The sequence below is a fragment of the Monodon monoceros genome, unplaced genomic scaffold (genome assembly GCF_005190385.1).
Source record: "Monodon monoceros isolate NGI ecotype Baffin Bay Population unplaced genomic scaffold, NGI_Narwhal_1 Super_Scaffold_15, whole genome shotgun sequence".
NCBI classification, from domain to species: domain Eukaryota; kingdom Metazoa; phylum Chordata; class Mammalia; order Artiodactyla; family Monodontidae; genus Monodon; species Monodon monoceros.
In genome coordinates, this window is record NW_021703771.1 from 81,420,619 (window position 1) to 81,443,130 (window position 22,512).

The following is a 22,512-nucleotide window of genomic DNA, read 5'->3' on the forward strand; positions in this document are numbered from 1 at the left end:
ATGTCACATGAGGCTGGCATATAGGGGGTGGCGCACACCGGGGCGGGAGAGGGCAGAGAATGTCACATGAGGCGCAGACACTGGTTTCACTGATGTCCTGAGAAGATGAAGGGTTAGTGCTCCTTTGGGGGGGAGGCAGGCAAAGCTATCACTTCAGGATGCGTGTCAAGCCTCTGACTCACAGAATGCCATCCGTCACTTCTCGTTCAAAAGGAGCTCCAGCCTTGAGGCCACTCCCCTGGGGAAGGGGTGAAGACCCTGAGGCGTCTTGAGGTAGAGACTGTATAAAGGGGCCTCTCCGCTCAGCAGCCTGTGTCCGTGGGGACCATAGGGACCCGGCAGTAGGGGACTGTAGACGTGGATGACTCGTGGCTGTGGCTTCAGAATTGCTTATTCCCCTGGCCTGGGCACCCTCTGTGGGTCAGCTGTGGAAAGACTGTGTCTTCCTTTTCCTTCCCTCTACACACCTATACCCCAGAGGAAACCACCCCAGAGAATGTGTGGGACTAGGGGAAATCCTAGTGGAGTCCTAATTACGCATCCAGTTTTTTTCTAGAAGAATCCAACTACAATGTCATGAAGGTCATCTTTGATCACTGGAAACCATAAACCAGTAACAAAAGCAGACAGGAAATGTCACACATGGAAGTGATAAAAGCAGGGAGGTTGGCTTGCCCGTGCTAACTCTCCCTCCCACGCTGAGGCTGGTTAGATCCTACGCTTGGTCCCCTGAAATCTCTCGCACATCTTCCTCTCCACCCCACACTGAAGCTCAGTCAGGCTGACTTTCTGTAACAGAGGGTCAATTCAGTCTGCAAAGACTTGTCAACAAAAGGCAAAATCGAGTCCAAGTCAAAGTGGCTCTTACATTTTTTTCCAAACCTGCCCGTGGGTTTGTCTCTGGAGTGAAAATGTTGTGTTTGTGGGGCTCCTGGGCAGCCCACTCCTGGCAGGGGACACCGGCCACCGTGGTCACCTTCTTGCCCCGGTATCCTTTACCAGTGCCGAACATGCAGTCTGTCGGGGAGAGAGAATGGTGGTCTCCTGTCATTACACAGAGCCGGGTGACAAGGAACAAACGCAGCAGTGCTAGGTTTCTCTCAGGACAGACTGTGGTCACATCCTTCAGAACACAGGAGTGCTAAAGACTTCAGTGAGCTCTGCTGAATTTGACAAGTTACCAGAAACGCTATTGGCTCAGAAATAATCACAAGCCGAGATGTTAGAATGGGAAGTTTGGCCAGGACACTAAGATAATCAATTTTATAACAAGCTGAGTGGCAACACAGATGCCACCGTGAACTGTTAGATGATTCTTGAACACCTCAACAAGGATGGAGAGAAAGAGTGAGGATTGAAAAGGATTTTATAAAAAATATTATTTTGGCCAGAGCTGTGCTGTGAGTTCCCACCTTCTGGGATGAAAGAGGTAATAAAGAGATGACTAGAGGCCCCTTCCCCAAACTCATCCCTCACCTCAAGCCTTGCGGTTGGGGGATTCGGCAGAACCCCTCAGAGAAATTGATGTGTGTTACATATGGGGACCCAGTGCCCAGTGCTCTGATGGCCACATGGAAAATCCACAAAGCAAAAGCTGGGCCAGCTGGCTTCCAGGTCAAGGAGCAGGGCTGGGCTAGGCAGCCTCCAGTGTTTTCCAGGGCCAGGGTGTGTGAGTTACTCATGCACCAAGTGTGGGGCATCACGTGAGGCCATGCGAGGTCTTATCAGGAGGGATCCCCAGCTGGAGTACGGCACTCAGAGTCTCACCAAGAAAGAGTGGGGAGAGATGAGCTGGCCCTGTGTGTACAGCATCTGTACAGGTGTACAGGTGTACAGTAGGGAGCAGTAGGTGAGGTTTCTCCAGCATCCTGGAAGGGGCAAGTCCACCTCCGGAAGGAGAGGGGGGTCTCAACTTGAAACCAAGTTCTCATTTAATCATTTCTGTCTGATTTTGGATTATCTGAAAGTGGTCAGACAAGCCATGGGACCCCTGAGTTTTCATTCCGGGGCAGGGGGAGAATCAGCCCCCTCTGTTTCCTTACCCTGCAGCGGTACAGAGCACTTCCTGCCACCTGACAACCACAGGACCAGGGGCTAAGCACTTGGAGCGACACACGGGCGAAGGGCCAGGGAAACAGAGAGGACTGTGATATCTTCATGTCTCCCTCCTCAGATGACAACGACATTCTTGTGCTCAGGCCCCGAAACCCTTGGAGCTACATGTCCACTTCGCCAGGTGTTTGTTGGAGATGATCTTTGATGGTCCTCCTAGCCCTCCTAACTCTGTACATTCAAAACCAAATCAGCCATTTCTATCCCTCCATGCAAAAGGCAGAGACTTGCTTTTCTAGAATGTCCCATCTGGGCTACCATCATCAACATGTCAGTCCACCCAGGCTCAAAATTGTATCCATCCCTCACAACCAACTAGTTTTCAAATCCTAAAGAAACGCCCTACCCCATCATGCCAGCAAGAGCAGCTCTGGCTCCCCCAGGTGATACACTGAGGCTTCCTTCTATATCGCAGACTGAGCCAGCACTCCAGCTCCCTGTAACAATGACGCCTCTGCATCCCAAAGATTTTCCATCTCTTATCATCCCGATACCCAACTATATAGATGTCTGGCCACAGACTTCTTACCTGCTTCAGAAGGATCCTGTATACTTGGAACCTGGGCAGCAGTTGGAGATTCTGTGACCTGCTCTTGTGTTTCTGAGCATTTCTTCAGGTTACAGAACTCCCATCTGACGCTCGGATCAGTGGTATAACACCAAGGGCTTTTATCAGCATCTGGATTTCTGCAGTAGTTCATTGTCAAGCCACTGTAAATTCCACAACAGTAGAGGTCATGAGAGGTGAGCGAATCTTCAGGGGCACCCCAGCACCCTCTGAATTTTGTTACAACAAAGTGACTGAAATATTTCCATTAAGGTACCAAAGGTACCAATTATTATTATAATGTCACAAGCACAGATAGTCCTCAACTTCTTACAAAGTGGGTAAGTTTTTAAAAATAGGTTATAGTTTTTATTTTAAAAAAATCAAGGGACTTCCCTGGTGGTGCAGCGGTTAAGAATCCGCCTGCCAATGCAGGGGACACGGGTTCGAGCCCTGGTCCGGGAAGATCCCACATGCCGTGGAGCAACTAAGCCCATGCGCCACAACTACTGAGCCTGTGCTCTAGAGCCTGTGAGCCACAACTACTGAGCCCACAAGCCACAACTTCTGAGCCCACACACCACAACTACTGAAGCCCACACGCCTAGAGCCCATGCTCTGCAACAAGAGAAGCCACCGCAGTGAGAAGCCCGCGCACCGCAAGGAACAGTAGCCCCTGCTCGATGCACTAGAGAAAGCCCGCCCGCAGCAGTGAAGAACCAATACAGCCAAAAATAAATAAATTTGTTTAAAAAGAAATCAAAAGTAATATATGCTCCATATAAAAACAGATCATATATAAATTTATAAGAGAAAGTATCAGAATATCTTCCTTTCCCTGGGAATGTTAAATACATTCCCCAGGGATAACCAATATGGATTTTGAAGCATGTATTTTAGAGTTTTTTAAAGGCACATACAAATATATCTATATCTCTGGCTTTCTCTCTCTATGTGAGTACATTGGGCTACGTAAGTTGGAACCAAAACATATTTATCCAAGGCAGAAAAGACATACAAGATGATACTGATATTCCCAGGCCCGCTCTCTTATTCTATTTACTCATACTGTATTTTACGATGAAACAAAAACTCAGGACAGTAATATTACTGTAAAATATCATAGGTAGATCAAGTGGGTTTGGGGATTGGAAGGCTTGTGGAAGCCTTCCTGGAAAAGTAGCTCCCAGGCAGGATGAGGTTTCCAGAGGATGCATTCTGGGGCATATGGGGAGGAACCCCAGACCCCTCTAGCTGGAGCCACTCGGGGACTGAGGGGAGGGGGCGTGACTAAAGGACAGTGGGATCAAAGGGATGAAGGGAGACGTCTGGATAGACCACAGGGTCTGTGGGAGCTGAATCAGAAACAATTGCATAAGGACGTAGCAGACGAGCAGCCTGGGGCTCACTGGGCAACTTGGATCCCCATGGCCAGAACTTCGCCCCAGCCTCTCAGAAGCCTCAGCCTTGGACACCCCTTTGCAGCTTAGACCCATGGCCTGAGGCTTATGAGATAGTTTGAAACGTATTATGGGAATCCAGCAACACTGTGTCTGTGGGTACTATAGACAAGTGACAGTCTCAAGCCCAGGCCCACAAATTGAGGAAGCCCGTTAGCAGGTTTCTGAGCCCTGGATGTGTTAAAAAGCTTGTCATGTGAAACAGACTCCTGCTCTTTTTTTTTTTACATCTTTATTGGAGCATAATTGCTTTACAATGGTGTGTTAGTTTCTGCTTTATAACAAAGTGAATCAGTTGTACGTATACATATGTTCCCATATCTCTTCCCTCTTGCGTCTCCCTCCTTCCCACCCTCCCTATCCCACCCCTCCAGATGGTCACAAAGCACCGAGGGTCTGTCACACAGAGTGAAGTAAGTCAGAAAGAGAAAGACAAATACCGTATGCTAACACATATATATGGAATTTAAGAAAAAAAAATGTCATGAAGAACCTAGGGGTAAGACAGCAATAAAGACACAGACCTACTAGAGAATGGACTTGAGGATATGGGGAGGGGGAAGGGTGAGCTGTGACAATGCGAGAGAGAGGCATGGACATATATACACTACCAAACGTAAGGTAGATAGCTAGTGGGAAGCAGCCGCATAGCACAGGGAGATCAGCTCGCTGCTTTGTGACTGCCCTTATTTTTTTAAGGTAGTTTGACGAGTTTTGATGAACACACATACCTGTATAGCCCACACTCCTAGTGCGATAGAGAACATTTCCATCAGCCCCAGAAACCTCCCTTGGGTCACTGCTCAATCAATCTCAGATGCCCCCCAGACGCAAATACTATTGATTTCTTTCACCATAAATTAGTTTTGCCTTCTCTGGAACTTCATATGAAAGGGCTCATACAAGTATGTACCTGTTATGTGTGGCTCCTCTCCTTAGGATAGCGTTTATAAGCTTTATCCGTGCTATTTGAGAGTGTCAGTAGCTCGTTCCTTTTTATTTCTGAATAGTATTCCATGGTATGAATATCCCACCAATTGTTCATGTTCTTATTGATGGCCACTGAAGTGCTTTCCAGTTTGGGGCAATTTTATGAATAAAGCTGCTAAGAACTTCCTGGTAGATCTTTTTGGGGGCTTATGCTTCATTTCGCTTGGGTGAGTATTCACAAATAGAATTGCAGGTTTGTAGGCAGATGCACGTTTAACTTTATAAGAAAATGTTGGACTGGTGTCCAAAGTGGTCGCTCCATTTTACATTCCTACCAACATGTGTGAGGGCTGCAGCTGCTCCGCAGCCTGGGCACACTTCTTATTTTGTGGTTATAATTCTTATTTCTGTAATGGCTAAAATGTTGAACATTTTTTCAGGTGCTTATTGACCATTTGTATATCTTTCCCTGTGGAATGTCTATTAAAGTCTTTAGCCCCTTTTTATTAGGTTGTTTGCCTTCTTACTAGTGGGTGGAAGGGATCTTTACACATTCTAGATACAAGCCTTTTGTCAGATATATGGATTGAGATTATTTTTCTCCCAGTCCCTGACTTGTCTATTTTCTTTTTTTTTTTTTTCTTTGCGGTACGCGGGCCTCTCACCGCTGCGGCCTTTCCAGTTGCGGCGGAGCACAGGCTCCGGACGCGCAGGCTCAGCGGCCATGGCTCACGGGCCCAGCCGCTCCGCGGCATGTGGGATCTTCCCGGACCGGGGCACGACCCCGTGTCCCCTGCATCGGCAGGCGGACTCTCAACCACTGCGCCACCAGGGAAGCCCTTGTCTATTTTCTTAACAATGACTTTTGATGAGCAAAGTTTTCATTTTATTAAAGTCCAAATTATAATTTTTTATAATGTTTTCTGGATCCTATCCAAAAATGGTCTGCCTTCCCCAAGGCTGTGAAAATAATCTCATATTTTTTCCCAGAAGCTTTAAATTTCAGCTTTAGTTTTAACCTTTCCTTTCAGGTCTAAGAGTTTTCTCAAGTGAATTTGACATGGCAGCTAGGAGTCAAGGTTTTGGGGTTTTTTCCTTTATGGACACTCGGTTGTTCCAGAACAATTTGGGGGAAATTTTCCTTTTCCTATTGAATTGCTTCGCCAGGTATATTGAAAATCAACTGACCATACATGTTGCGGGTCAGTTTCCAGACTTTCCCTTTTTCCATTTGTATATCTTTTTGCCAGTACCACTGATTCCTGAATTCCTTTGTGATTTCTTTTTTGACTCATGGGTTATTTAGAAATGTGTTCTTTAATTTCCAAATATTTGAGAATTTCCTAAACTTTTCATTATTTATATCTCATTTAATTCTGTTGGCTCAGAAGACACCTGTATATTATTTTAATCCTTTTAAATTTATTGGGACTTTTTCAAGGCCAAGCATATGATACACCTTGGTGAATGTTCCTTGTGCACTTGCATATGTATTCTAAAGTTGGGCATATGTTATATTGGTTCATATTTTCCTCCAAAACTTCTGTATCTTCTCTGAATTTTTCATCTACTTGTCCTACTGTATTGTTTTGGGAGAATTTTTAACTGTACAAGAGAGAAGTGAGAAAATCTCCAACTGTAATTGTGGACGCATCTATTTCTCTCTTTAGTTCTGTCAGTTTTTGCTTCATACATCTGAACCTCTGTTATTAGGGTCAGCACATTTAGCATCGTTAACGCTTTTTACTTCAAAAATGGCCTTTTTATCTCTGGTGTATTTCTTATCCTAAATTAATTTGTCTGTCTGATGTTAAAAACCATTCTAGCTTTCTTTTGATTAGTGGTTTTTTTTTTACATCTTTATTGGAGTATAATTGCTTTACAATGATATGTTAGTTTCTGCTGTATAACAAAGTGAATCAGCTATACGTATACATATATCCCCATATCTTCTCCCTCTTACATCTCCCTCCCACCCTCCCTATCCCACCCTCTACGTGGTCACAAAGCACCAAGCTGATCTCCCTGTGCTATGCGGCTGCTTCCCACTAGCTATCTATTTTACATTTGGTAGTGTATATATGTCCATGCCACTCTCTCACTTTGTCATGTGTTAGCATACGGTATTTGTTTTTCTCTTTCTGACTTACTTCACTCTGTATGACAGACTCTAGGTCCATCCACCTCACTACAAATAACTCAATTTCATTTCTTTTTATGGCTGATTAATATTCCATTGTATATATGTGACACATCTTCTTTATCCATTCATCCGATGATGGGCACTTAGGTTGCTTCTATCTCCTGTCTATTGTAAATAGAGGTGCAATGAACATTTTGGTGCGTGATTCCTTTTTGAATTATGGTTTTCTCAGGGTATATGCCCAGTAGTGGGATTGCTGGGTCGTATGGTAGTGTTTTTATTGTATTAATTTTCCATATTTTGATTTTTAACTTATTTATGTCTTTATATTTAAAGAGCATGTATTGTAAAGAGACCATAACTGGGCTTTGGTTTTATTCAACTTGACAATCTCTGCCTTCTAATTGCATTGTTTTATCCTTTTTATATTTAATATACTTATTGATAGGGCTGGGTTTAAGTCTAACATCATTCTATTTATGTTCTGTTTCTACCATGCCTTCTTTACTCTTTTTCTCTCCTTTTCTTCTTCCTTTTGGATTAATTGAATATCCTTATTATTATCTATTCCTCTGAGTTTTCATTTTCAGTGGTTACTCTAGGATTTACAATAACCCTCTCTAACTTACCACATTCAAACGTGTATTAATATTATACAGCATCATGCATAATGTAGGAAAATTAGAACAGTAATGTCTACTGTAATGTAATGTCATGTCATGTCATGTCATGTAATTGTAACAGTAATGTCTTCTGTATTGTCTACCTGATGGTAAAGACATCCAGTGAATTTTTCATTTAAGATATATATTTAATATATATATTTAGTTCTTAAATATATATATATTTAGTTCTGTCTTTTCCATTTGCCTCTTTTACAGTTTCCTTTCTCTTTAGCTTATCCATTTGATTCTTTTATGTTCCTATTTTTCTTTAAATCCTTAAACACAATTATAATATCTTTCAGAATTTTTTGTCTGCCAATTCCATCATTTCTATCATTTCTGAGTCTGTATTGACTGATTTTTCTCCTCATTATGGATCACATTTAATGATCTTTGGATGTCTAGTAATTTTTAAACTTCTGCCAGACATTGTAGATACCACATTACTGAGTGGCTTGGTTTTGTTATTTTCCTCTCAAGAGTGTTGACTTTTCTTCTGGAGGACAGTTAATTTACATGGAGATCATTTTGTTTATTTTAGGATTGCTTTAAAGCTTTGCTAGGGTGTTTTTCTAGAGTAACCTTTATTCCAGGAATACACTAATCCTACCCCTAAAGTGTGACTTTTCTGGATTCCTTACTGAATGCCCAAGGTGTCCCATGAAGTCTCTCCTCTCTGGCTAGTAAGAATCTCAACTCTGCAAACACAGAATCTCCTGGTGCTGTGTGAGTTCTATAATCTCCGTTTATCTCCCTGTTCCCTGGTAGTTGTTCTTCGTCCCACTAACATTGTGGAATCTCTTCCTGCGCGTTTGCAGCTTAATATCCAGCCAGAGACTTCAGGAGGACTCTATACATATTTCTGGAGCTCCTTCTCTGCACAGATCCTTCCTCATGATTACCCAGCCTACTAAATCCAAGCTGCCTCACGAATCCGCAACTCCAATCTCTGTGTCCTCAGTTTAGCAAGACTGTTGTGGTCTGCTTTGGTTCCACCTCCTTGAACTGCAGTCCAGGAAGTATCTCCAGGAAGAAAACCAGGGTACTTGTAAATTTATTCTAATTTATTTTCTTTTCTGAAAAGTCTGTCCTGTGCTGCCTGTTGTCCGTCATGTGAAAACAGTTTTTCCATAAGTTTTACAGCCATTTATCGCAGAAAAGCTGGTCTGACCAGACCTAGCTTTCGTCCATCTGTATGTCCATTTTGCCTCTCAGTATCTGTATACTTTCTGACTCCAATCTGCCTTCTTGCTTTTGCTCCTAATGTTCTGGTAACTCATATCCCTTTAGACCACGAGTGCTCAGGACCCAATGTATCTATACAGGTCAGGTGAAAAATACTTATATTTATCGCCCGGTGGTGATAAGTATTTATATTTATGACTCAATGACACACACAAAACCCCCTCAGGAGTTGGAGGATGAAATGATAAAGTTCCATAGTTGAAAGACCACACTGATCTTTGGCAGGTGCTGTGGAATGATGCTATTTCTAAGCTCTTGATCATTTGTTCTTCTGAGCTTTTTACTACTATGACCTCAGCCCCTCTATATCTCCCACCCTGCTTCTGCAAAACTACTTAGGAAAGATAGCCAGCCTCTAGCTTCTCTTCTTTCCGAAATTTTGCTCTAAAGCAAAAGCTGCCTGAGATATTTTGTCTCATAGTCTGGAGCCAAAGGAAATTTGGTCCTAAGACGTTTGTTTAAAGCATGGCCCTTTTAACAGGAATTTAAGTTGGCTGTTGCTCCTCTAATGGTTAAAAATCAAAGACGTACGCATTTGGGTAGTTTCCTGGGGTCTTCCGGTGCCGGTGTGGTAACATCGATGACCAAGATTGACATTTCCTTCCTGTGATAGTAGTGGATGATGTCCCTCGATAACTCTGCCCATTACCCTGGTAGCAGTCCTGGGCTACAGGAGTTTGTTCAGGTGGTACTGAAATTGAAATAGAAGAAATCAGTAAATAATGACTAAAACAGAGAAATATGTGAAATAATTTATGAAACAAACAGAATAGTCATCTCTGGGAATTAACACTCTTCTCTTTTTACACATTGGCAGGCAGATGGACATGCAAAGAAAACAATAGATCCATAACATTCTAAAACTTTAAGGACCTAACTTTTTGGTAAATATTTAATTTAAAACTCAGAAAAAAGTAAGTAGGGCAGAGTGCTTATAGCTGGACATCGCACTCATGTGCAAGCTCTCTTCTATGGATCTCCACTGGGAGATCATGAGAACAACTGGGCAGGTCTCCAGAAAGAGACACATTCACTGGTGTAGGCTACCGGTGATGACAGGGTGACAGTGAGGAAGACATGAAAACCTTGTGCATTCCCCAAGACTCTTTGCTTATACAAAGCCAAAACCTCAAGCTGCTGGGGAGTGGGGCAGGAAATGGTCCTGCACCCAAGACCAAGGCAAAGATCCACTGCCTCTCGGGGAGGTGTAGGGCGAAAATCTTATTACCCTGGAGGAGGGGCAGAAAATTCTCTTGTGCCAGGATACTTCACCAACACACAACAGAAGTCTGCTACTCTTCCACCCAAGACTCACCCCACATACAAGTTAGAGTTTAGCTCCATGGGAAGAAGGGGTAAGAATACTGAAAAACGTTACCTTCAAAGCCCAGGTGCACAGAGTCTATCTAAGGCTGAGGGTAAACCAGGAAGATAGAGAACGCCTACCTCCACCAAAATCTTAGCAGTGAGTAACAAGAAACAGTAGTCTATCACAAGGGTCAGGTTAGAAGTGTGGCGTGACCCACGTCTGTGGTGCAGGCATGCAGTGATTGCTAACAATTGAGAAGGGATTAGGAATGCTGAGAAGACTCTTCAGCACCCCAGACCCTACTCTAAGCACAAAGTGATTGCACCCCATCACTGCAGGGATGTGAAACCTGTGGTTCACTTAAGGTAAGAGCAGCAACAAGGAAACTCAAATTCCTTTTATCTGTTAATTGTATCAATTCAATTATCCACATAACATACTGATAAAAGAAGAAGGGTGCCCATTTCAAAGTGTAAAGAATATTTGCTTCAAGAGTTATTGTTCCTCTACATATATATCCAGCATTTGATTAAAAATTACAAGACACACCAAAAAAAAAAAAAGGGAAAAAAAAGCCACTGTTGAGTGATAAACAATCAACAGTGCCAGACTCAGTGATGACTCAGAGCCAGACAGAGGTGTGGAGACTATCTGACTGAGATTATAAGGTAACTGTGATTAATATGTTGAAGGATCTTGTAGTACCATATACTACAATACACATGGATAGGTGAAGAACTTCAGCAGAGATGGAAACTCTTTTTTTTTTTAAAAAAAAGAAGAATAAAATGCAAACACTAGAAATAAAAACCATGTTATCAGAGATGAAAAATTCCTTCAGTGGGCTGATCAAGAGATTAAACACAACTGAGGAAAGAATCAGTGAACTTGAAAATAGATTGATAAATATTAAACTGACATACAAAGAGAAAGAGAAAAAAACAGTGGGGGGAAAAAAGTAGAACAAGCATATAAGAGGTATGAGGCAATATGAAATGGTCTACTATTTGGGTGACTGAAGTCCCAAAAAGGAAAAGAGAGAGAGAAAGAGCAGGGGAAAGAAATATTTGAGCAGTAATGGCTGAGAATTTTACAAAAGTAATGAAAATCAACAATCAGCAAACACCAGAAGCTCAGAGAACTTCAAGCAGGATAAATACCACAAATAAATAAGTAAACAAACAAACAGACTCACTTAGATACACCATAATCGACTGCTGAAAACCGAAGATGAGAGAAAGTCTTAAAGGCAACCAGAGAAAGAAGAAATATTAGATACAGAGGAACACAGATAAGATTTCCATCAGAAACTACTCAGAACAGAAGATAATAGAGTAACATCTTTAAAGTGGTAAAAGGGGAAAACAATTGTCCACCCAGAATTCTATACCCAACAAAAATTATTTTTTTAAGTTGAAGGCAATATAAAGACTCTTTCTGACGTACAAATGCTGAAAGACTTCATCATCAACAGACTTGTATTACAAGAAATGGTAAAGGTTACGTTTTTTACAGGAAGAACATGACATCAGATGGAAATTGGAGAACCAACAAAAAGAAACGAAGCACAGCAGAAATGGTAGAAATAAATAAATGAAAGTAAATATAAAAGATTTTTTAAATTTATAATTGCTTTAAAACATGACTGTTCAGGGCAAAAATAGTATCAATTTATTGTGAGATCTCTAACATAATAGAAGTAAACTCTTTGAGAACAATAGCACAATATTTTGGGAGGGAGGAAATAGTACAATGTTGTAAGGTTCTTACATTATACATCAAGTAAAATAATATTCATAGGTGGAATATGATAAGTTTATGATGTATATTGTAAACATTAAAAAATACTAAAATCAGTGGTAATGAGGCAATACAAAATACTCAATTAATGCCAAGGCAGAGAAAGATGAAAAAAGGAACAAAATTCACATAGGACAAGTAGAAATAACTAATTTGATGGTAGATTTAAATCCAACCAGGTTAACAATTACATTAAATGCAAACAGTCTAAACATCTCAATTAAAAGACTGAGGGGAAAAAAAAGCTATATCGGGCTTCCCTGGTGGCGCAGTGGTTGAGAGTCCGCCTGCCGATTCAGGGGACGCGGGTTCGTGCCCCGGTCCGGGAAGATCCCACATGCCACGGAGCAGCTGGGCCCGTGAGCCATGGCCGCTGAGCCTGCGTGTCCGGAGCCTGTGCTCCGCAACGGGAGAGGCCACAACAGTGAGAGGCCCGCGTACCGCCAAAAAAAAAAAAAAAAAAGATATATCATCCAAATGCTAGTAAAAATAGAGCTCTTATGGCTGTATTCATTTCAGCAAAAGTAGACTTTAGAACAAGGACTATTTCTAGAGATAAGGAGAGATATTACATAATGATAAAGGGGTCGTTTCTTCAAAAAGACAACAATCCTAAGTGTGTCTGTGCCTGACAAAGAGCTCCAGAATATATAAAGCAAACACAAAACTGAAATGAACAGCTGAAGCTGGAAACGTCACCATTCATTTCTCAGTAAGCAATAGAACAGGAGACAGAAAATTAGTAAGGATTCAGAAGAGCTACACAATACTAACCAACTTGACCTAATTGGCTTTTGTAGAACACTCTACCCAACAATAGCAGAAGCCAGACTCTGCATGTGAAACAGTCACCAAGAGGACCTCATTCTGAACCACAAAACAAGCCTCAACACATTGAAAATAAATGAAATCATAAGGCATGTTCTCTGACCACAACACAGTGAAACTGTAAACAAAGCTACTGTATATTGTGCTACTACTGGAGTAGAAAAATACAGAGTGCATTGGAGCTCTCAGTAAGCTCTCATTGCCCTTGCTTACCTGGGGCATCCAAATGTTCCGTGGATAATGGAGAGGACTCACAGGATGGTATCGTGCAGTATTCCCACCTCACTTCACTGTTGGTTGTATAGCACCATGGACCTGTTTCTCCATCAGGGTTACGACAATAGTTTTCTTCCAAATTTCTGAAAAAGAAGCGACTGTGAGTTTGGTTTTCCAAAAAGGCTAAAGATATAACGAAGTGCACACATGCTTGTTAATAGTGATGTTGGCTATGTAACCAGCTAATTCTCTAGAATTATACAAACTCAATAATGGGTGGGAACTTAAGCAGAGCAGGATTCCAGAGAATTATGGCACAGATGCTTCTCTTGGGTGAATGATTGAAATATATTCCTTGGCTATGTCTAATGGAGCAAAATAGGTCTTTTCCTACAGCTTTGGGCACTGTGCTGTATGCTGGAAACACAATGGGTATCTTCTACACTGCTTTGCCTCCAAAAGCGTATATCATAGCCCTGGAATTTAAATGTTCTCAAGCCTTACTGTACGTTTAGTACAAATGTCAAAATGTTGCTGAAACCCACTCCAAGGTTACTGATTTAGTGGATCTACGATAGGGTCCAAGAATTTGTGTTTCTGACAAATTTCCTGATAATGCTGATGCCGCTGGCCTGGGAAACCACATTTTGAGAACAAGTGTTCTAGGAAAATCAGCGCTAAATTTCACTTCCCTTGCATGTGACTTGGCCAGTTTTCATTCCCAAATGCTGTAAGCCTAGGTTTCTATTGTCACTGACACCAAGGCAAAGTCAATGGGATTTCACTTTCCATCCAGCTGACCGGGAAGAGACCGGAGCAGACTTACCTGCAGGGAAAGTTTTCTGGGGTCCTGTTGTGCTTGTGGGGTGTCTGCTCACCCCAGCGTTGACAGGTGTGCCCAGATACGGTGACAGCCACTGTCCCTCTATAGTTTTCGCCTCTTCCCTTCAGACACTGATATGTTGGCCCAGAAGATGGTGGCGGTGTTGCTTAAATGGGAAAAATACATGACAATGAATGTTTTTTAAGTAAAGGATTCACAGATGGATATTATGGGGGAATGGATGGATGCAGGAAGCGTCAGCCTGTCTTCTTTTCCACTCATCCTCCCAGATATTGGCATTCGAAAATTTTTTATCGTTTTTCAGAAGAAGCTGATGTGGTAGAATCGATGTTTCCAAGACCATCCCATGAGGAACTCCTCCAGGGACAAGACCCTTGGAGTAGATGCTTCTTTCTATATTCTGTTTTCTCTATATTCTCAGCTCATCACACAAGGTAAGGATCAACATGTGTCACATCCCACCCCAAATCTGCACGTGTACCAACAATCCAACTTCCTTTATGAAAAATAAATTATTCATTAAGTAAACATAACTGGATGACCCCCAATATTCCGCAAAGCCAAACAACAGACAGAGTCCATGGGAAGAAAGAAAATAGTGTCTCCAAGGAAAAGGGTATGCAGTGAGAAGTCAAGAAATTCTTAAGACACACTGCCATATATAAAACAGGTAAATAAAAATTTACTGTATAGCACATGGAACTATATTCAATATCTTGTAATAAACTATAATAGAAAAGAATCGGGTGAAAAAGAATATATATATATGTATGTATATATATATATATATATATATATATATAAAACCAAATCACTTTGCTGTACACCCAAAACTAACACAATATTGTAAATCAACTATACTTCAATTTAAAAAAAAAGTCTCAAGAAAAAAAAGAAGATGACAGAAAGAGAAACTGCTGCTCATGAGGAAGGAGGGCACCGAGGCACCTCAGCGTCCCGAAGGATGACCTTCAGAGTGAAGAACAGGAAGCCGGCCCTCACGGCCTGCTAAGTCCTTAACGGTCTCAGATGCCCTTGTTCAGTGCCTTGCTTCAAATTCTCATAGAAGGAAAATATTATAAAATTGTTTTCTCCAACTCATTCCTGCGAGGTCTACCATTTCATCTTCTCTCCCGACCTCTCTTCTCCTGTTGCTCCCTCCCAAGCTGAACATACTGAAAAACTGGACATCCAGAGACACCTCTTTGCTTACAATTAAAAAGAACTCTGGTTGATAATGAAATCCATGTACCAGAAGGCATGGGTCTGATTTGCCTTTAGCGCTAGAGAACCATAAGGGTCAGAGATGGCTCCCAAAAGCCTACATTCATCTGTACTCAAAAAAGGCAGAAGTCTATGTTACGGGACCAAAAAAACCCCATAGTAACTAGATACTCTGATCAATTACCTACAGTAACCAATAAATTGTTCTAAAAGAGTAATCACATCCCACGGAATTTATAGGGCAATTTTCAGGCACGGCACTCTTGTTACCAAGAGAGGGACAGGTGAAGATCCTTGAGGACTGGGTATGAGCATACTTACTACATCTCGGGATGTCACAGAATTCCCAGCGTTTGTTGGGATCGGTGGTGAAACACCATGGGCGGGGCTCCCCATCGGGGTTACGACAGTAATTCCTCTTCAGATTCTTGTTTGGAAATCTGAATGTGCAAGAAAGATTTTAACAGCACTGAACATTTACATCCACGGATGAGAATCATTTCAAATGAGCAAATATTGAGCACCTGCTGTGTGCCAGGCACAGCGAGGCACCCAAGGAGGTGACTGGATGAAGGTTATCCTCAATGTGATGACAATCTCATAAGATTAGTCGAGTATTCTAAGGATTATTTTTCTAACAGTTTACATGTGCAAAAATCATAGAATGGGATCAACTTTATCATTTTGGCCATCTGTAAAACCGACGTAAGCCAACTCCAATTATTCAGCTGCAAATAATAGCAATTTTTAAAACACAAAGTACTTACTGGCTAGAGATAGTCATCTAGTAAACAGTACAGCCGAGAAGTTGGTGTCTTCATAGTTTAAGGGAATTGTCCTCCTGATCTACCCGGTTCTGGTCCTGCTAGCCTTTAAGCTTATAGAAACTGAGACGGATAAGCTATGCTCCCGTGTGCAGGCCAGAGAGTCCCCTCAACCAAAGGGACCCAGTGACTGAGGCTGCGAGATGCATGCCACGCCTCGTGCCCCCCTGGGCTCATTTCACGTCCCTTCCTGAGACCGCAAGTGCTTAGTCAGGATGGACAGAGCAACCAGCAGTGGCTTAAGCAATCCTCTTGCTGGATTGCTTTCCTGAAAGTAAATTTACCCAATTCTGAGCCTTGAGGCTTTACTGTATTTCTTCTTTGGAATACAATAGGGAAAGGAAAATGCAAACAGCTGCGTTTTAAGGTAACTATTTGGAATGGAAGGTACAGAAATTCAGTGGAGCTGTTTTCTACACTGAAATCTGTGACTTAGTCTCTTTGCCTATAAGTTTTTATAAGCCCCGTTATAATCCTATAGTAGTCCTAGAAAGAAGAGAAAGACCGAAGCAGCTACAGAGAGGCAGGTGTTCAATTAAGTACAATTAATTAGAAGATGTAGAACATTGTACTGTAGAACTAATCATTACTTTCTAGATCGGAGACTCTTATTTCTATTATAGATTCATGATCCCCTTTGAGAAGCTAGTGAAAGTTAGGAATCCTCAACCCCAGAAAAATGTACTGATATAAATACACATAAAATGTGGAGGGGTTCACAAAGCCCTAAAGCCCATCCACAGATCATAGGCTAGGAAGCCTTGAATCTCATCAGTATGAAGGAAAAGGAAAGGAAGAAAGAGAAGAGGAAAATATTTGGAAAATACACAAGTGAGACGTATCTGTTTTTCTTAAACTTTAATGTGCCTACGAATTAGCCAGGAATCTGGTTATAAGGCAAATTCAGATTCAGTGGGTCTGAGATTCTGCATTTCTAACAAACTCTCAGATGATATCACTCTTCCATGGACCACATTTTGAGTAGTAAGAATGTATCCTTCATTTGCAGTCATGTGGGAAGATTCAAACTTTGAAATTCAAAAACATCAGGTATGTTCACTTTTTGAGGAATGCTAAAATATCTAAATAACATTAAATTACCCATAACACTGCAGAGTCATAAACATCTAATTCCACTCCCAGTGAGACTTACTTGGCAGGAAGGTATCCATGAGCATGTGGGCTCTGAGAGTCCCACGCCTGGCAATCAAGTCCAGACACGGTCTTGGAAATTTTGCCCTCGTAATTTTCTCCACTGCAATGCATACATTCATCTGGGCAGAACGGACAAGAAGGAAAGGAAGAAAGAAACTGAAATGGATGAAGCGAAACGGAGTAAAAACTAGAATTCCACTAGAAATGTCTAATACCTTTGCTGCTTGTTCGATGTACTTTTCCCACAATCACTTGGCAACAAAACTGGCAATAAAGGCTTAATTTTCTAATACAATCTATAATGTCATTCTCTTTTTCAAATGGGAAAATTAGTATATTTTGGTTAATACCTACTCAACTATTATAGTCTTGACCAAATCCAGAAACTCCATAATGCCATGTCTTCAAAGTGGGATGTGTGGTCCTTGGTGGGTGGGAAGGGGGTGGGGGAGAGGTTGAACATAATCTCAGGAGTCTGTAAGTTCTCTACTAGAATTTTTTGATATTTGGGGTCCCCATTCCAATAGCGGTCTTTAAAATTTTCTATGAAATTATTCTGGTCGTATGGATAACTTCCAAATAAGCCAGCACCCTCTCAAGAACATTGTGGATTTTAGCGCTAGGGTTTTTGCTCGTGTTCATGACCTCACACGGGAACAATACCCACCTAAAGGGACAGCGCTTCTGTTTTTATATTATTGAGACGCATGACAGGCTGTTTTTCTTTCTTACATCGCTTAAAAATGGAAACTTTGGAATACTTGAAAGAACAAGGTGCAGCAAAGTAATATAAGACTTTAATTTTTATGGGGTAATAAGGAAAACAGAAGCAGACTTGATGCAAAAATGATGCTCTCATGTCAGTGAAGGGCCAAATGACCTCATAACATAGTGTACAGGTAAAGGATCCCCATGGTTGGAATAGAAAAAGTGATGGGGAAGTGAGGCTTCACGTGGTACATACACTATCCATGTGGTTACACATATCTCACCCTTGTTCATTCCCCCATTGCACCAATAAATAGAGCAGGAAATGTGAAATGAACATTTTTCAATAGGATGTTTTAAATCTTTAGCATTGACTTTTGAGGTGCACTATTAAATTGATTGGTCCATTAAAACGATAGAATCCTGACTTAAAAACTGGTTCATTGCTTGGTTTCAATGAAACAATAAAGTCTACCGTGTTAAATTAATATTGTGTATTTGAATTGTATTGATTTTGTGGTTTTATTTTAATGATTTAATTGCAAATATGTTTTTGGCTTTATACCGTGTCAGAGCTTTGAGCATAAGAAGTTTGCATCTAGAGTTTATATCTAGTTTTATATTAGTCCCTGTTGAAGTACATTTTAATAAAAATAATTTAGATCAATCATGGAAAATGTGCAAAATTGGGCCTTTCCAAGAGGTCATGCGTTACTTGATTCTGTCAAACACAGCACTGATTGATTATTAATATCCCTGTAGAAAATTGATTTACAGCAAATTACTCCACGGACGAAGGGCAGATAGGAAAGCATTTTCTAGAGCCACCTCTGACCTTCACATTGAGGAATGTCGCAGTAGTCATATCTCGTGCCTGGATCTGTGGTGTAACACCAAGGTCCCTTCTTATCATTGTCTGGGTTCCTGCAGTAGTTCTCCTCCAATCCCTCTAAAGGATGCTTTTCAGGCGAAAAGCTGTGGAGGATGAAAAAGAACCACTTTGACTATATTTTTAAGATCAGCATGTCTTTAGCAAGGCAGGATAAGACGCCCTCTCCTTCCCATCTGTGATTCGAGGTGGTGTCATCCAAGTGCATTTCGGCTATGTGCTATGTGCTAGGGCATTCGTGTCACCCAGTTTTCAGTATCTCTGCTAATGGCCTGCTTCAGCAGAGTAGCTAATATTACTATTATTACTATGTGGACAGCCAAGTCCTGGAAGTAGAGCCAAAGTGTCTTTATGCACAGTAGAAATACAAAGCCCTCAAAAGCCTGCCAAATTCACGATGCATTCCTAACACCTGCTTTTGTCAGTTGCCCTTCTCTCTGTAAAAGTAATAGAAGTTAACACCCTTTTATCTGTGTGAACTCTGCACGAGGTATTACACTAAAATTTCTCTATGCATTCTCTAATGTAGTCTTAATAAAAATCCCTATCAGGAAGGTGTTATTATCCCCATTTTACAGATGAGAAAACTGAGGCACGGCCATGTGAAACAAATCAAATCTTGCCTAAGCTTGAGCAGTTAATAAGTAGTATCTCAAGGGTTTAAAGTCAGATGTGTCTGATGCCAAATTCCACATCCTCTCTGAGATGCATCCAGAATTAATGGGAGACTGGGAGGATGGAGTGAAGCTCATTTTCAGAGGTGAGTTGCTATATAACGATAAGAAATTAGATTAAAAACCTAAGCAATTAGATTAAAAACCTAAGACTTGGGACTTCCCTGGTGATCCAGTGGTAAAGAATCTGCCTTGCAATGCAGTGGATACAGGTTCGATCCCTGGTTAGGGAACTAAGATCCCACACGCTGTGGGGCAACTAAGCCTGTGCGCCACAACTACAGAGCCCTGGAGCCTGCACGTCACAACTAGAGAAGAGAAAAAACCCGCATGCCACAACCGGAGAGAAGCCTGTGCACCTCAACGAAAGATCCCGCGTGCCTCAACTAAGACCCAACGCAGCCAAAAATAAATTAAAAAAAAAAAAACCAGAAAGAAAAACCTAAGACTTAGAATCTGAAATGGTAGCTCTTGTTTCTGGTTCTTCTATGTACCTGTGTCTGGTAGATTTGGTCCTCCCAGGATCTCATCTGCTGGGGTAGAGATGGCCTATATTATCTCTAAGGCCCTTGACATTCCATGATTTGGCCATTTGGTTTAATCATTTTAACCTCAGTAAGTCTTAATGTGCTGGGAATATGAGACCTGCCCATCTCATAGGGATGCATAAAGGCAATTTGTTTGGGTAGGTGAGGGGGAAGGGTCATAGACACTAAATTCCCACTTGATAAGCATTGTTAATGAGAACTTAATCCACCTAATTTTATATCGGGCAAAGCCCCAAAAGGATGACACTAAAATAAATAATAGGCGAGTTGCAAGATAATCTGTTTTTCACAATGTTGAGGTGAACACATGGTATATTTGAATTAGACTAATTCACTTCTAAGCATAGCCATCTTTGGTCTTTTCTCAGATTCAGCCTAGAATTCATGGTTTTATAGTTCTTTTGTATTGTTCTCAGTCTTCCAGAAAAGCATATACGCAAGAATGAATGGAAAGCAGCCATTGTCTGCTTTTATTCCATAAATAATCGAACGGTTCTGCCCCAGCATCAAGAAGGTTCTCCCCATACCTGCTAGTCACATGTTCTGGTTTGAGTCAGAAGTAATGGAATCATTCTGAGTATAAGAGGTGAACGCGGAGACGAAAGAGAAAGTCTTACTTGGGTGTGTGTGGAGAATTGTCGCTCCATTTTTGACAGGTGACACCACTTTTTGTTTTGGCCATGGTCCCCCTGTAGTTCTTCCCAGTTCCAGTCTTGCACTCTGAAAGATACACTGCAAGGAAGTCCAAACAGTGGTCAAACCCTTTCACAACAAGAAAAATCATGAAGAAGCCCTGCACTACTTGAACACATTGAGAGAAAGGACACCATCGCCCACTATCTAAAAAGACAGTCTTTTACGTCTAAGAGTTACAGTTAACTAAGCCACGTGGGGCATTGATTCCTTTACTCAAAACTACCGCCCCTCCCTGTGCCCGGCAGATGCTGGGTGCTGGGGATGCTGGAAACACCAAGAGTAGGAACAGCACAGGCCCTGTCCTCGTGGAGCTTACATTCCAGTGGAGTCATGGGGGCCGGTTACAGAAAGTAATCAAGAACACAGGTTGTGAAACAGACAACCTCGTGGTGACACGTGTAACAGAGAAAATAAACAGCATCATGAGAAAGTGGATGGGAAAGGGGATGGGGGCTTATTCACAAGGTGGGCAGCAGGTTTTCAGAGGTTGAAAGAGATCCAAGCCACTTCTACTTTTGGAGGGCCCCAGTAGTATTTTAAATATGAAAAAATGTCAAACAGGGTGATATGACTGTGGTCTACTTTCAATGTTTACAGAAGATGCTCGCAACCAGCCTCCACTTAACCGACGCACCGGTTGCCCAGTGGGCCCCATCCTGCCTTTAAACACGCTGTGGCCCACCTGTGGCAGGGTGGGCATCTGCGGCTGGCAGGCCACTTTCGGGTGTGCCCACCCACTCTGTTCCTACCAGTTTGGTTATATGCTTACCAAGAATCAGTTGCTTTTATTTCCAAAACTTTTTATACAGCTCTATTTGATTACAGATGATCTAAACTGAGAAATGAATGGGGGGGAAAATGGAGCTTTTTTAAAAAATTAAGTTGAATGGTTTCAAGGACTTGAAAGAGTTGAATAGTATTTTTTTTGAATTTTATTTTATTTTTTTATACAGCAGGTTCTTATTAGTTATCTATTTTATACATGTTGGTGTACATATGTCAATCCCAAACAATAGCTATTGTTGATTGAGTACCTGCCAAGTGCAGGGCTCGGTGCCAGCTTCTTTACATTTATTCATCATAATCCCTGCAACAAGTCTGTAAGGCTGGAATAAGGCCAACACACATCTCTGCACAAGGCTTTGTTGCCTCTTGTTCCATTACAAGCTCTCAGTAGGAAAGAGTAGTGTGGATGGAACAGGCAAAAAAAAGAGAAATGGAACCCGTGGTATAGTAGGGAAGAACAAATCTGATTCCATATTGGATCTGTGTCTTTAACTTTTGTATTCTGTTGCTTTTGCTACAAGTTAAGAATGTTGCCTATAACCTGAAATATATAGGCTAGCCCATTCTCAAGGCTCTGACCTCTAAAGGTATAACACTTTTCCATTCATATAGAGACCAAAGGTTGCAGAACAGAGAATAACACTTACCTCGTTGGAGGTTTATAGGAACATTGTGATGGGACTTATGTGGCCAGCTGCAAGAGCAAAGGATTCCTACACCCAGAAATCTGCAGCAACCACCCTGAGCCCCTCCCCTTTTAGTATAAAAGAAGCCTGTATTCTAATCAGGGAAGATGGTTCTTTGGGACACTAGTCCACCATCTTCTTGGTTGGCTGGCTTTCTGAATAAAGTCTCTATTCCTTGTCCCAGCAAATCATCTCTTGATTTCTTGGCCTGTCCTGCAGATAG

The 22,512-nt window shown here is 41.7% G+C and overlaps 1 protein-coding gene across 5 annotated transcripts in view; it reads right to left on the reverse strand.

The window, feature by feature from the left end:
- Window positions 1-22,512, reverse strand: part of PLG (plasminogen) — a 44,574-nt gene that overhangs the window by 13,839 nt on the left and 8,223 nt on the right. The window contains exons 4-12 of one of the 5 annotated variants that reach the window (XM_029223349.1): window positions 20,739-20,841; window positions 18,846-18,985; window positions 17,301-17,421; window positions 15,645-15,763; window positions 14,082-14,244; window positions 13,253-13,398; window positions 9,634-9,793; window positions 2,642-2,823; window positions 869-1,017 (exon numbers count right to left, since the gene is read on the reverse strand). In XM_029223349.1, the coding sequence (XP_029079182.1) occupies window positions 869-1,017; window positions 2,642-2,823; window positions 9,634-9,793; window positions 13,253-13,398; window positions 14,082-14,244; window positions 15,645-15,763; window positions 17,301-17,421; window positions 18,846-18,985; window positions 20,739-20,841 (1,283 nt within the window). Of the gene's footprint in view, window positions 1-868; window positions 1,018-2,641; window positions 2,824-9,633; window positions 9,794-13,252; window positions 13,399-14,081; window positions 14,245-15,644; window positions 15,764-17,300; window positions 17,422-18,845; window positions 18,986-20,738; window positions 20,854-22,512 lie in introns of those variants that run through there. The other 4 variants (XM_029223348.1, XM_029223351.1, XM_029223350.1 and 1 more) reach the window with 4 other exon arrangements.